Source organism: Meleagris gallopavo, chromosome 2 (genome assembly GCF_000146605.3).
Source record: "Meleagris gallopavo isolate NT-WF06-2002-E0010 breed Aviagen turkey brand Nicholas breeding stock chromosome 2, Turkey_5.1, whole genome shotgun sequence".
Taxonomy (NCBI): Eukaryota; Metazoa; Chordata; class Aves; order Galliformes; family Phasianidae; genus Meleagris; species Meleagris gallopavo.
Genome location: NC_015012.2, coordinates 49,074,506 through 49,089,914, shown reverse-complemented (window position 1 = coordinate 49,089,914; position 15,409 = coordinate 49,074,506). Strand labels below are relative to the sequence as shown.

The following is a 15,409-nucleotide window of genomic DNA, read 5'->3' as shown; positions in this document are numbered from 1 at the left end:
AAAAAAGCCCCAGAGTTAAGCTGAAAGGCATAGCTGTATTCCTTCGGGGTTATATACATCTTTTAAGTCTCGTGTTTTAGCACAGAACATTGAGTTGACACACACAAAGGCTAGAAGCAAAAGCAACAGCACATCCAAGAAACTTGAAAAGTAAAAATTTCATTGCTAACTAGCATTTTATTCTAGGTGTTTGTGCAATATGTTATGGGACCTATGGGCTTTCAGTGGCAAATGATGGGAAAGAGTGGTCTGCAAGGCAGCATTAAAAATTGGGAATGCCAAACATGTGCTCTGTATGTCAGCCTTGGTTGAGAATTTGCTTTAAAAAATAAATTGTTAAACAATGAAGGCTAGATCGTTTTATTATTTTTCCTGGGAAAAGAGTTTGTGTAGCCTAAGGGAGAAATTGGTGCCTGTGGGAAACAGAACGCTGGGCTCAATTTTCAGGATTTATGAGGCCTTGCCAAGACAGATGGAAAGAGAGAGTGCGCCCTGCACAACTGTAGCTCTGGGAGACTGCACTCATCTTGCATGCAGGATCTCACATTCATAATTATGCTTAAAATTTAAGCTGTAGACACCAGTAGCTCTGCACGTGGAGGAGTCAAGCCTGTCCAGCCAGATTTTGATGTGTTGCAATAATTAAGCTTGCATGAGACATATGAAGGGGTGACTGTTAAGTGCCAGGCTGTCCATCCTTATTAATTTCTTGGTTAGTGTTATAAAGGCAAGTGATGCGTGCGAAGTGTGCGCCAATGAGAGCTCTAATCTTCTGTGAGCAGAGAGTGTATGGTAGTAATGGCTTGTCCTGCCCTTAGGAAGCGAATGTGTTAGATGTAGGCCCTTGGGCCCCCTGTGTGCTTTGTCTTGGCTGTTCTCTTGGCATACACTGGGGTGCTTGCTTTCCAGGCTGCTACTGCACCCTGATGGGTTGAACTGAGTTCTTGTCTCCTGTCTTTTGTTTCCTTGCAGTTCAGAGCACTGTCAGTGTTTCTCATCTTCAGCAGTCCCTCTCTATGTCTTCCTCTTCATCCAACTCAGTGGATCTTTTTTACAGTTACAAGTTCAGTTTTTAAAAACTGATTGGTGAAGTTACATAGATATTGTAGGTGCTACAAAATAGATGCCAAGTGTGTAATCTGAATCTTGTTTGTGTCCCCTATTTTCAGTAAACATGATACATTTTTACCAAACAAATCTAATGGGACCTATTCCTTTAGCTCTTGTTAATATGTTGGAGCAGAATAGTACTTTGTCTTCACAGCCACCCAAATGCTTTTCCCTCGACTGCTATACGCAAGATCTTTAAGAACAGTCGAAACAAGCAATATATATGAGAAAACAGATTTAACATATACAATTGAGTTAAATCTAAGACAAATCCTTTGGGGTATTGTAGAGAAAGTGGGATCATAAAATCATAATTTAAAGCAAGGATATTGGTGTGACAGATAAAATGCTCTTAAGTGTTTTAAAAATACTTTGTAGCTACAAAAATAAAATAAAATTTCTTATTGATGTGTGCTGTTAACTTACAAGGGGGAAAGAGCAATTGATTCAGGAAACTGTAGGGGCTCACAAATCAAGTAGTGAGACTTGAGGCTAACCTTGTTGGTTGCTTTGCTTTTTTTTTTTCTTGTTCCATTTTCATCTCATCATTCAGCTGTTTAATTTAGGAGTGGATAGGGGACTGGATTTTTGTTCTGTTTGTTTGTGTAGCTGGCATTGGGCAAGATTTTTTTTTTTCATGCCTTGTATTTATCTTTTTTTGGTTGACTTTTTTATCAATGCTTTTCTTCATGGTTAGGGTTATGTTTAGGGCTGAATGTGTGCATGTCTCTTGATAGCTTTGCTTGTGCTGACACTAAAGAGACATTCTTACCTCATTAGCTTGATCCATGAAGAGTAAACAGGTTTTGTATTGACTCAGGTGACCCCAAGATCCTCAAAACCTGCATACTCCATCTCTGTACCCTTTTGGAGCAACTTTCAATCTTTGATCTCACTGCAAGTTTCTTTGATAATTTAACGCTGTATGTTGTCTGCTATTCCATTTGTCTTTTTTTTTAATGGTTTGTGGAGGGAAAGCAAAATACAGAAATTGTAATCACGTTCCCTTCTTTCTTTCTGTTGTGTTTTGTTAGGCCTGGATGATTGCCTGCAGCAGTATGTCCACAAATTTGAACGGGAGAAGATAAATGGTGAACAATTGTTACAAATTTCTCACCAGGATCTTGAAGATATGGGTATCACACGGATTGGACACCAGGAACTGGTTTTAGAAGCTGTGGATCTCCTGTGTGCACTGGTTAGTGAAGTGGTGAACAGACAAAGAATTTATTTGAATGCTTTTCTTGTTGAATATCCAAAGCAAGTCTAATGAAATCATAATGCCTTTCACACTTGCTTTCTGTTAGATGTTATGGCAAAAGAAAGCAGTAAGTTTAATTCTTGCAGGCTTTTTTCTGATAAGTGGAAATGCTGATTTAGTGGCAGTTCTAAAAAGAAGTGTTGGCTGAATAGCATTGTGAGATCTTGTGGATTCTGGTAGTGAACTATGATTAAAATTACTGTTGAGTAGGGTGAATTTGTTTTAACGGATGGAACACGTGCTGTTGAAATGACATCTATTAGTGATTTCTCACATCAGCTGAAATGAGAATAGGAAAAGATTTTATAGTCTACATACAAAGTGAAATAAGTGCTCTTGAAGTAAGGGATGTTTTGATTACTAAGTAACTGTGTGAGTTCAACTCATTGGATTTGGAACGTAACCTGTTCCTCCGTATTACCCCTGATATATTACTGTGTGGATGCTTTTAAAGCAAACATACTCTGAAATGGATAAATATATTTCAGATCGTTTTGCTGTGCCGCATCACTGCTGCAGGCATTATTTAAAAGCTGTAGTTTGGACACAGTCTTGAGGATGTATTTGATGTAGTGCAGTGAGTGAGCGCCAGCAATATTATATACAATGACATCAGCTGGAGGGGTGGCAGAGGCTGCCCTGTGATTCCTTGGCCAGTACTTGCCTGCCCTCTGTTTGTCAGGCACACCTCGCAGCAAAGAGCATGTTCTTCTAAAAATGGAGAGTCTTTATTGCCTGAGTGACACGTGCTTTATGTGCAGCAGGGAAGTGCTATGGGCATCATTTCTATTCATAACCACAAAGATATTGCATAGTATATACTGAAGGAAGTGTATTTAATAGAACTGTGCACAGACTGAAACAATTCCCAAGGAGTTGTTCTTATGTTTACTAAAACTTTTATTTTCTTTTCAATATTTGATAAAGTTTTTTTTTGTTTGTTTGTTTTTAACATTTAAAAGAAAACTGAAATAGAGGAACTGAGTTAGTCTGCGTGTGATTCATGTGGCAAGAGATAATCTGTCAGGCAAGTGAAGGAGTCTGGTGAATTAGTAAGTGTACTGTGTACAGTCCTGACTGATATAATGGATGTGGCAGCCCTCAAAGGCACATTTTTCTTCTTTCTTCTTAAAATATTAGAATAAAATGAACAAAGCTGGATAACTGCCAGAATCTAAAGCTGTGTTTTATCTCCTACAATTTCCTTCTAATTTCCTTAGTAGACAAAAGTTTTGACCTCGGTCTCATTTCTGGAAATCCTTTGTGAAATGCAGTTCAAGTTAATGCATTAGACAGAGTTTACATATTGTAGCTGAAATATTGCTGTTTCCTTTTAAGAAGAGGAAGGAAGAATTTATGTATTTAATTTATGTCCTTTGTCACCTTCTACATACCTTTCCCTTCAGTTTTTGGGATAATGGTAGAAAATCAGTGTTGATTTTTGTTCCCAAGAGATGATATGTATTGAATTCTAGAGACAGACAATTTTATTTTTTGAATTCTAGAGACAGACAATTTTATTTTTTGAATTCTAGAGACAGACAATTTTATTTTTTTAATGTTGCTGTCTCCTTTCTGTTTGAGAGAACAGAGTTTTTCTCTATTCCACTAGTATTACTTCTATGAAAGTGGGTTGGGGATATAAATATGGCTTTGAATTTTTTTTGTGTGTGTCTATGTGGTGACTTTTCCTCAATTTTTGTGAACTTTCATTAGAACCAAGGGTACTCAGGAACTCAGCTTTTCTTCTTTTCACCATGCTTTTGGCTTATACTGTGAATACGTAGCATTGACTGGGCCAGCCTGAGGTAAGACTTCAAATGTTGTCAGTTTTGGTGATAGGTAGAAGCATTCTGGGTATTTTGAACATTCCTCAGTTCTGCTGTCCTCGAGAAAAATTTACCTTCACAGAATCACAGAATGGCCTGGGTTGGAAGGGACCTCAAGGATCATGAATCTCCAACCCTCTTGCCACAGGCAGGGCCACCAACATCCACATTTAATACTAGACCAGGCTGCCCAGGGCCCCATCCAATCTGCCTTGAACACCTCCAGGGATGGAGCATCCACAACCTCTCTGGGCAGCCTGTTCCAGCACCTCACCACTCCCTTGGTAAAGAACTTCCACCTGACATCCAACCTGAATCTTCCTTCCCTCAACTTAAAACCATTTCCCCTTGTCCTGCAGTTATCTACCCTTTCAAAGAGTTGATTCCCCTCCTGTTTTTGGGCTCCCTTTAGGTACTGAAAGGCTGCACTGAGGTCACCCTGCAGCCTTCTTTTCTCCAGGCTGAAGAAGCCCAGTTCCCTCAGCCTGTCTGCTTAGGGGAGGTGCTCCAGTCTCTTGATCATCTTCATGGCTCTCCTCTGGACCCTCTCCAACAGCTCTCTGTCTTTCCTGTACTGGGGGCTCCAGACCTGGACACAGTACTCCAGATGGGGCCTCACAAGAGCAGAGTAGAGGGGGACAACCACCTCCCTCTCCCTGCTGGCTACCCCTCTTCTGATGGAACCCAGGATACCATTTGTTTTCTGAGCTGCAAGAGCACACTGCTGGCTCATGTTAAGCTTTTCATCCATCAGGACCTCCAGATTCTTCTCTGCAGGGCTGCTCAAGGACCGCTCCTTCACCACTCCTTCCAGTCTGTATAAATGCCTTGGATTCCTCTGGCCCAAGTGCAAAACTTTGTGCTTTGCTGTGTTTGCTGAATCTCATTAGGTTCACCCAGGCCCACCTCTCAAGTCTGTTGAGGTCCCTCTGAATGGCAATACCTTTTTGTCTATTTCCCAGCAACTTCCTCCAGATCAAAGCTTTGGTTTCCTTACACTGCACTACCACTTGAGATTCCAAAAGCAGTGAAGTAGATGTCTTTGGAACATCTTCCTCCTATGGTAATTCTTCTCAGGCATTCACCTTTTCCAAAACTCATTAAGTTGGTGGGGGAAAAAATAGTAAAAAGATAGTGAGTTCCTTGAGGAAGTACACCAAATATGCTTCGATTTTATAGGGATAGAGCCCCATGTGTGAGTTCTACCCTGTCAAGCTGTGAATGTCTGCAGCTTATGATGTTTACTGCTGCAACATAGCGGGGGGAAAAATAAAAACAAACACAAAAACAAACCCAACCTCAACAAATCTTTCTCAACCACTTCAGTTTTTAGACAGTATTTCCTAATCTTTCCTTAGGAGCAACATATGCCACAAAGGTGATACTGAAGAGGCAGCAGGAAGGAGTGTGGTCAGGGATAAGAAGTGAAGGTTTCTTGTGAGCGCACATTTCTGTTGCACTTCAGTTGGTGCAGTAAGATTTTTCTGAACAGATGTCGAAGGCCTATTTGAAGACTTATTTAAGGAATTTAGAGAACATATAAAAAGAATTGAACTTTCCAGAGGGGGAATCCAAACCGCATCAGTGTGAATGCCTCCATCTTTTTGTGGTGACAGTATTTGCTTGAGTGAGGAAAGGGATGGGTGGAAGATATTTCTTTGTTGATTGAGCTGTTTGGTGGAAAAGGAACAAATATACATAAATATGCTTTTTTAAACTCATGCAAAACCACAAAAGGAGGGATAAGAATCCTGGAAAATAAGCTTTCTCGGTCCATTTGAATAAGTGGGACAAAAAGGAATGGTGATGAAACTGAATGTTTACTCAGTGTTCCCTGATGAGTTGCCTTGCCTGTATATGCTTAATAAAAACAAAATAATGCAAACATTAACAGGAAATTATATGCAAATAGAATGACTTTTAATGTGTTCTTTGGATTAGATTTCTGGATTTTTAACTACATTGTATTACAGGAGCTAATTTTTTTTGCTTCCAAAGTTTTTTTTTTTCTTGAGGTTAGAATGAAGATTGAATGAAGATGTTGTGTTGAGGGACATGGTTTAGTGGGAGCTATTGGTAATAGGTGAACGGTTGGACTGGATGATCTTTTAGGTCTTTTCCAACCTTGGTGATTCTATGATTCTAAGATATTGTTTTTATTAATTAAAAAACAGAACAAAACAACAAAAATATAACTACCAAAAGCATACCAGAATATACTTTTCTTTTTTCTTAGCTTTGTACCTTTTAATAATACCATTGGTAGTAATGCCAGCACACTAGCAATGCAGCAACATATAACCTCATGCCACAAGGTCATCCTATCAAGTAACTCTTGCATTTTATTCATACTGTTGTCATCTCTGTAAAAGGTCATTTGCTAAAATGACTTTTAAATCTGAAGCTCGATAGTTTACATACCTGAAGTCTTAGACTTTTGTGGCTGTTCCTTATCAAAAGTACCACACCTATGCATCATCTCATAAGATTTCAATTTTCTAGAGGTCTCAAATTTTTATGAGGAAGTTTCAAACTCCAAAGGATTCTTTAGGAAACATTTTTATTAAAAGGGAGAGTGGAAAGTAAAAGATAGTGACAGTAGCTTGTGTTACGTCCAGTGTTTATGTATGCATACAGTGTGTTGTATAAGCTATTGGACAGGCATTCAGCCTATTTTTATCTACTTTTTTCTTGAGCTAGTTTTTAGCTGGATCAGCCAGAAAATCTAGCTGTTTGCACTGCAGCATTTGAAGATGGCTGTGAAGGGGAAGGTGTCCCTTGGCAACAGCAGGGCTCTATATCAGCCCAGGTCAGCTGGGACTTGACTGCAGTGCTCTTTTGATTTTGGTTAACCACACTTTATTTTTTCTTTTATTTTAGTGCTTCAACCTTGAGCAACTGTTTGGTCAGTGTACTATTTCTCATTAAATATAATGGGGTTTGGAAAGAGCACGCTCTTGTCCGCAAGCTCTTTTGTGCACCTGTGCATGCTCTCTCTTGCCATAGTCCCATGTGTAGCTGCCCAGGTTAATGAGTAACAGGCTGGGAATGTTTGACATAAAGTGTTCTTGACCGTTGGCTTCAGCTCCTGTTTTGATGAGAGTAACTTTGATATTTTCCTGTCACTCCTGATTTAAAATATAACCTTCTGTGGTTTATGAACAGTATCTAAAACCTTTTGATTACTTAAATAATAATATTTTAAGTATTATAACCTGTTAATGTAGAATGCTTCAGAAAAGCGTGAGTTTTATGTGTCAGTTGTGTGTTGCTGTGAAGGCTTGTAGCCTGTTGGTCTGCTGCCATAGTATCAGCATTCCTATCTGTCCTGAATGAAGGCTTCAGCTCCATGACAATTAAAATTAGTTTAAGTCAGCTGCCACCTCTCCTCCTCTCCCCCCCCTTTCTGTTCTCTGATTAGTATCCTTTCTGCTTGCAGTCAACTGATGATGAGGTGAGACACTTCAGGGAGCTAAACCAGCTCAGAACACAATACAATAAAGGAGGGCATGATGTTTTTTTAAGTGGTTTGCTGCAAAACAACTCTTCAACAGACTCGACAAGCAAGAGTGACACTGCAAATGTAGAAGAAATAGCTGGTTATCTGTGGATTGGTCAAGATAGTGTCAACTGTGTCAACTTGGACATGATCACAGCCAGAGCACATAAATTTTTTAATTACTGGTTGTTTTCTCACTTTGTCAGTGAACAGAAGAACGTGCACAATGGCAAATCTGTATCTGGTGAAGGAGCATAATGTTTTCTGTGTGTTAGAGAAAACAGGTCAGGATGCCTGTGGAATAGAGAGGGTTTGAGTTGTGATGACCTCTTTGTTCTTGAAATGTTCATTCCTCAGGGTAAATCTGAAATTGAAGAATTTGATATCCTGTATTGATGAGCTATAATGCTCACTGTTGTGCTGAGTAGATGTAGTTCTTAGCCAGGACATTTCCTAAAGCATGAACTGGTGTTATAGATATCTCTGCCCTCTGTAGTATCTCTGGAAGAAGCTGTAGAAAGGCTTAGTGCAGCAACTGAACAGTTTGGCCATGGTGTACTCCTGAGAGACTGCTGAGCAGACCAGCTGCAGTCATAAGGTGGAGGCTCTGTATCTCCAGGTACAAAGCCTGTGTTGCTGAAGTCCACCTTGAAATTGAGATCTATTTGATGGAGTTCTTTAAAAACTAACTGGACTGGAAAAGTCACGCTGGGCTGACCCACTGTGTAAATAAGATGAATCAGGTGCGATAAGGAGAACATAAATATTTTAGAACAAAGATGAAATCAGATCTGATATACCAACAAGTATATTGTTAAGCGCTGGGGCCATCTCTAATCACAGACATTTACAAAATAGTTAGCACAACTTCTGCACCTGAGTGACTGAAAGAATTTTGGAGATGCTTAAATGTACAAAGACTCTCTCAAACAGAGTTAAGTTGCCTGATTAGGTTGTTATACTGCTCTACAGGGGAGAAAAAAAGAGAGAAGTATTTTCTGTCCACTTATGGAAGGAGGGAGGCCAGCATCCTTTAATTCGTCTGTTCAAGGGGGAAAATGTTGGCACATAGCTACTTTCAAATTTGTGTGGCCAAAAGAATGTATGACTAAACTTTTTGGTGAGAAAATATTCCTCCAAAAATAAAATAATTTGCAATGTCCTGTAACAGAGGAGGAAAAAAAAAAAAAACAACAAAACTGCAAGAAGTGAATCTGAATGATATTCTTGTGTATTTTGTTAAAATTAAAAGGTGGTAAGTTTACATATGGTAAGTAAGCAAGTATTTTAACATTGTTTATTAATCCGTATCTTTCCCAGTCTGTGATCCTGAAAATTTTAAGGATATCCTCTGCTATTGCAACAATGTTTTGTTTTTGTTTGTTTTATTGGATATATCCTCTTGACCCCTGCTCCTGTGCGGGAGTACTTCCTTGCCAAGAGCCCCGAGGGAAGGGAGGGGGGTATATGGATGACATCCCAATGAGTTCAAGTTACATAGAAGGTATAAGTATTTTAAAGGTAATTTAGTTCATACTTCTCCTTGCACAGATGTATTTTTGAGCAAAGATTTTGTTTAATCTCTTAACTTTCGAAAGCACTCTAGCTTGTATTATGGGCCTTTGATCATTGTAAGAATGGGGCCTTAAGCCAGCAGTGTGTCCTAGCAACAAGAAAGTCAGCGGCATCCTGGATTTGGAGAGGAGTGATCATCACCCATTACTTGTCACTTATTAGTCTGCCTATTCCACCCGTACCTCCAAGAATGGGAAGATACTGGCAATAATAAAGCAGTTCAGTGGAGGGCCACCAGATTGGTCAGGGCAATCAGGCAGTGGATCAATTTGTCCAGAAAGTTTGGATCTTTGAGATTTTAAAGACTTGATTGTATAAAACTCATAACAACCTGAGGTGAGCTCACAGCTGAGGTTGTTGTGGGCAGGAGATTGGACTGCGACTTCTAGAGCTCCGTGCCAGCCTGAGTGATGCTGTGGTCTGAAATGGAGGAGTTGGGAATTCCTTGAAACTTGGAATTGAATGAAATTAATGTTGGCTGTAGCTGGCTTAGTTGTTTGAGGAGGAAGGGATAAAGAATGATATAGCTGACTACATTGTGGAACATAGAGGTTGGTAACAAGAATCTGTATCAGCAGAATAGAAAAAAGCAGGCATGTTGGTTGTTTTTTTTTTTTTAAGTAGGGGTGTGAGTCCTCAGTCTAAAAGAGCTAAGTATTGCCTACCACAAGGTAGGATAAGTTGAAAACAAGAAGGTAGTCAGTGGCATATTGCTATTTAATGGTTGTACCTGTGCAGTGACAGCAAGAAGAAAATCTTGGTTATAAAACCAAGTTGCCTTCAGAGCAGCTATACGGTAGTATTTCTGACACCTTTGGAATGATACAATCGATATGTTGCTTAAAACAATTGTTTTAATCTTAAGAAGCGTGATATGGTTGCATATGGATTTGTGAAGTTGGAGTTACCGCTAGGACTTGCAGACCTGTTTGGTTTAAATTATAAAGATGCTGTTGAGTGAAAATATAACATGTAAAAATGGAATTAATTACTAAGCTTAGTGTTAATCAGTCCTCAAACCTGCAAATAACTGCACTGCTGTAATCATGGAACATGGTTACTGAAAGCTCGTGATTCAAATATTTATTTCAGCTTTTGACTGTGAAATTACATTTACTTCCTGTAGATGTTTTTATCTCTTGCCAATTTAAACTGTCTTTAGTTATGAATGAAATGTTGCTTCACTATTTATATATCACAGTATAAAAACATTTTAAGAGAAAACAGTATTTATTTTCCTTCAACAAAAAGAAAACCAAAGCAACTATGTTACTCAAACTACATTTGGAGAGTAAATGACATCTGACTCATCTGACTTTGTGGCTTCATTCTGGTGGAATATTGTCCTCAATCTCATTAATTTCAATAAAATTGAGGAGGTCTGGCTCCCACAAAAGCCTTTCATGCCTGTAATGCAGAATGAATCTTAGAAAGTGATCAAATATTTAAGATTTGTCAATATAAGAAAGACAATGGTGATCTACAAAGTGTTGGATGTTAGGGAGGTGATTAAAGAACTGTTTCTTCCAGTAAAAGGCCTAGTTGTACCAAATGAAGATAAACCTAGGATTGCCTCATCTATCTCAAATCCAGCCAAACTTGCTATCCAGAAAATTCATGGAAATGCCTTACTTTCTGAAAGAATGTCAGCTTGCCACCATGTGGCAAGGTATGCCGAGGATTAACTGAAATTCATGTGGTTTAAAAATGCATAACAACAACTTAAATGTTAGGGATGTATCATCACAGAATCATAGAATGGCCTGGGTTGAAAAGGACCTCAAAGATCATCCAGTTTCAACCCCCATGCTATGTGCAGAGTTGCCAGCCACTAGACCAGGCTGCCCAGAGCCACATCCAGCCTGGCCTTGAATGCCTGCAAGGACGGGGCATCCACAACCTCCTTGGGCAACCTGTTCCAGTGCGTCTTCCAAGTGAAAAACTTCCTCCTAATACCTAACCTAAATCTACCCTGTGTTAGTTTAAAACCATTCCCTCTTGTCCTATCAGATCTTGTAAGATCTTGTAAGATGTGATTTCTTCATTTGAAGACTGCTTTGCTTCAGCAAACTGACTTGATGAGAACATTCTTATACATTTCATTTAACCTGCATTTTTTGTCCCTTCCACTTCAAAATAAAAAGGCATATCCTTTGACCTTTGAATCCAGATGAGTTTGCATGTGTGGAATAAGAAATAGGGAAATTTCATCAAACTTCATAATATTTCTTGCAGAACTATGGCCTTGAAACAGACAATATGAAGAACTTGGTTCTCAAGCTGCGTGCATCATCCAACAATCTGCAAAATTACATCTGTACCCGTAGAAAAAGCTCAAATTATGACGGGAATACTTCACGCAAGCCCCCTAATGAATTCCTTACTTCTGTGGTAGAGCTTATTGGTGCTGCTAAGGCCCTGCTTGCGTGGTTGGACAGGTAAGAATAAAAAGAATAAAATCCTCGTATTTTCATTTACTGTTACAACTTCTTGAAGTGTGAGTTCTACATGTCTAGGTCTAAAGATGTTCTTGATCTTACTCACCCTTCTTTTTTGCTTTGTCAAAAGGCCTCTGAATGAATTTAATCACCTAAGACATCTATTCTAATATTGCTTCTAACCTGGTAGTTAGAAAAGTGAGAGTTGTCTTATTGAGGGGAAACTACCTAATTTCAGGACTAGTTTCTCATATGTATGAGACCTCCTCATTTTGTCTTCCCACCTTATACATCAGCTGTCATTGGCAAGTCCCTAAGAAGAAGAGAAAAGAGAGAATCTGCTGAAATTGTGACCTTAGCTCTGAGATCTGAAAAAGTGAACAGCAGGGGAGACTTTCCCTCTGCTATTTCTTACTTTTTTTCTGGTAAGAGCCAGAGTTGTTTTGTGCCAGCTGCATCAGAAGCAAACAGGCAACTGATAGCATACTAGCTGTAGTGCTGAGCAAGATGTGGAGATGTGAATTCTTAATCACCTTATCACCTTTCTTGAGAAGGAAGGTTAGAAATAGAGCTACATGAGTACTGTCAGCAAGGAGAGCTTTTATCCTTGAATATTTCTGCAGTGATGTTAACAAGTTGTGCCTCTCACCTAATCTTCCCATTTCACCATGTTGCTTGAACCTTGTCCTAAATTTCTTCTGCAACTCTCTATCAGCAAGTGACTGGCATGTCCATTATCAAACCAGTTGGGATTACTCCTGAGTCCTTTAAATTCTCTGGAGGGTCTGAGGTGAGTGCCTCCATGAAAGTCTTTCATGAAGTTCGGCCTTACTGAACTTGTCTGTATGAAAGCCATTTTTCTTTTCTCTCAAAGTAAGTAATTACACAAGATAAACTTTGCATACTATTTTTCATTGAATGAAAATAATACATTTCATAGAACTTTCTCTCCACTCTTTTTTTAATTTTAATTTTCTGTCTGAATTCAGTAATAAAAGACTGAAAGGTGGAAAACTACTCCCTGACAAACCAAAGGCTGTGATTTTTTTTTACAGCAGTGTTAGTATGATTTAACTTGAGTTGGTATTTTCAAACTGATGTTTAAAAAGTGGACTGAGTTTTGCTCAGTCTGAAATTGCTCACCACAGTGTTAGCCATACCCCATTTTTGGTGCAGGGATGAAGTGAAAACAGAGTCAAGAATACTTATGTTGTGAAACTGTCCTTACACTTGTGTAGCTCTGACTCATGCTGTTCCTCAGTGCTCTGGCAGAATAGGAGAAGTCTAAGAGGAATTTCTCTTGTTACAGGACCCCGTTTACAGGTATCGCTGACTTTTCATCAATGAAAAACAGAATCATTCAGCTCTGCTTGGATCTTACTACTACTGTTCAGAAGGTCAGCTGATTTCTTTTCCTTCCTGCTTTCCAAAAGGGGAGGTGTGTATTTGGGAAAGTAATATGTGCTGTATACTAATTGTAATGCAGATGTGAGTTTACTTCAAAGCTTGAACAATTCCATGAAGGCCGGTTTCAGTTGTCCATTTTTCTGAGATGATTTGTTTTCGTTCATTTAATTTCCAATTTTGGAATTGCTGACTGTATTGTAAGTGACTGTCATTTAAAGATTACACATTTTCTTCAGCTTCAACGAGAAGAGTGTTAGATTTTAAAATAGTTGGTCTGCATCTGAAGATTATCAAGTTCCAAATAACATCGAAAATACATGGTGTTTGTATATGTATACTAAAGTACATAATAAAATATGTATTAGTTCATTGTAATACATACAATGAATACTTCATACTTCATACATCAATTACTTCACTGATTGTTAAGCCTACATATGCAAACTTCTTAAGTTTTGTCCCATATATAGTATTTCAACCTATTCCTATCAGATGGGAAATGCTCCATATAACAGAAGGAGTTGCCACCTTTATGATAAAAATTCCACTAGTCAGACTTCTGTGACAGTAGTGGGAGATTATAGTGTTTTGTTTCAAAACTTTCTATTTATCAGTGTCATGAGCACTTATTGGTAATAGCTAAAAGGACACTTAGAAACTGTGGGAGTCTTGGCAAATTGCATCATTTTGTTCTCTGAATAATATTGCCTGTCTTCTGAGGCAGTGGCATACTGTCAGCAGAGTTTAACTCTGGTAGTTAAATGCTACATGCACTCTTCAGCTCCTGCAGAATTTGCTCATAGCTGTTTAGTCCATGGCTGTATGTTGTATGGACTCTGTAGAGTCATGTCCTGTGAAATAGGTGATTCTCTCTCTCTGTTTCTGGGGACATGATCATAGAATCATAAAATGACTTGTATTGGAAACGTCATCAAAGCCCATTCATTTCCAATCCCCTACCATGCGCAGAGTTGCCATCCACTAGATCAGGCTGCCTGGGGCCCAATCCAACCTGGTCTAAAATGCCTCCAGAGATGAAGCACACACGATTTCTATGGGCAGCCTGTGCCAAAGCCTCACCACCCTTTGAGTGAAAAAATTCCCCCTAATATCTAATATAAATCTCCGGTCTTTAAGTTTAAAACCATTCCTCCTGCTCTTACTGCTATTAGGCAGTGTAAAAAGTCACTCCCCCTTCTGATTATGAGCTGCTTTTAAGTACTGATGCCAAAGGATAGAAGGGTCTTGTGAGATATCAGGCTATTATGACACCCATTTCTATCAGCTGGTTAGTTGTAAAAGAATAATATCTGAGTATTGTAACTTCAAAAGCACGCCAGTCTCACCTACTGCTGAACGCCCTTCTTAATTGAGCACTGTGTGTGCAGTTGCAGCAAGTTAGTGATTTACAGATAGAGATTTGCAGATTGTGTAGTAGAATAGTAAGCACTTCTAGCAGCAGATGGTGTTCACCCAAGAGTGCTGCTGGAACTGAGATATGAGATTGCTGGACTGTATTAATAAAACTGTTAAAAATGGTATCTAATCTGTCAATTAAATCAGCCTTTGATGGCAGTGGAATGGAAGTTAGCAAATAGAACTCTATCCTTTAATAAGCAGAGCACTTCTCTGCCAGTTTAGCAGGAGCTGTAATAAAGGCTGGAATTGCTGTGTAGGAGGGGAAAAAAACCAACATAAATGGAGAAAGAAGAAATCTTACTTTGTATTGGAATATTGCAACTGTAGTAGTATGACCTGAATGAACTTGCCGGCATGTGGAGAAAAGAGAATGAGATTAAAAAACAAAACAAAAAAACCTCACTCAAACAACTTGATGTACATTTTTAAATTTTTAAAATGAATATGTCCACAGTGATCATCAGAACAGTGGTAAGAGTTACTTTGAAAACAAAAGAGAACAACTGAACTATGTTATGTATCTCTATCGTGTCCATATCTGGAGGCTTACATGCTTTTTAGAACTTCTGTCTTAAAAAGTGCAAAACAGAAGTAGGATGGAACAGAAGGGTTGAAAATGATCCAGAAATAGGGAACAGCTTCAGGTCACAGCTCCTCAGTGCATCTTTTGAGTGCTGTGTGATAGTTATGCAGGTTGGGATGTCAATGGCAAATATCTTGAAATTTAAGTTTTAAATCTTGTTTCATTATTTACTTGTTGTCTTAACTCTTTAATCTGAGAATGTAATACAGTTCTCTAGTTCAGCCATTCTTGCAGAAAACCTTTTGCCCAAGGAGGTTGTGGATGCCCCATCCCTGGAGGCATTCAAGG

The 15,409-nt window shown here is 38.9% G+C and overlaps 1 protein-coding gene across 1 annotated transcript in view; it reads left to right on the top strand.

The window, feature by feature from the left end:
* The first annotated feature begins 2,148 nt into the window (after positions 1-2,148).
* The window catches only part of CNKSR3 (CNKSR family member 3), a 32,041-nt gene continuing 18,780 nt past the window's right edge, over positions 2,149-15,409 (top strand). The window contains exons 1-3 of the mRNA XM_031552460.1: positions 2,149-2,308; positions 11,510-11,712; positions 13,022-13,109. Coding sequence (XP_031408320.1) covers positions 2,243-2,308; positions 11,510-11,712; positions 13,022-13,109 — 357 coding nt within the window. The 5' untranslated portion in view covers positions 2,149-2,242. The remainder of the gene's footprint in view (positions 2,309-11,509; positions 11,713-13,021; positions 13,110-15,409) is intronic.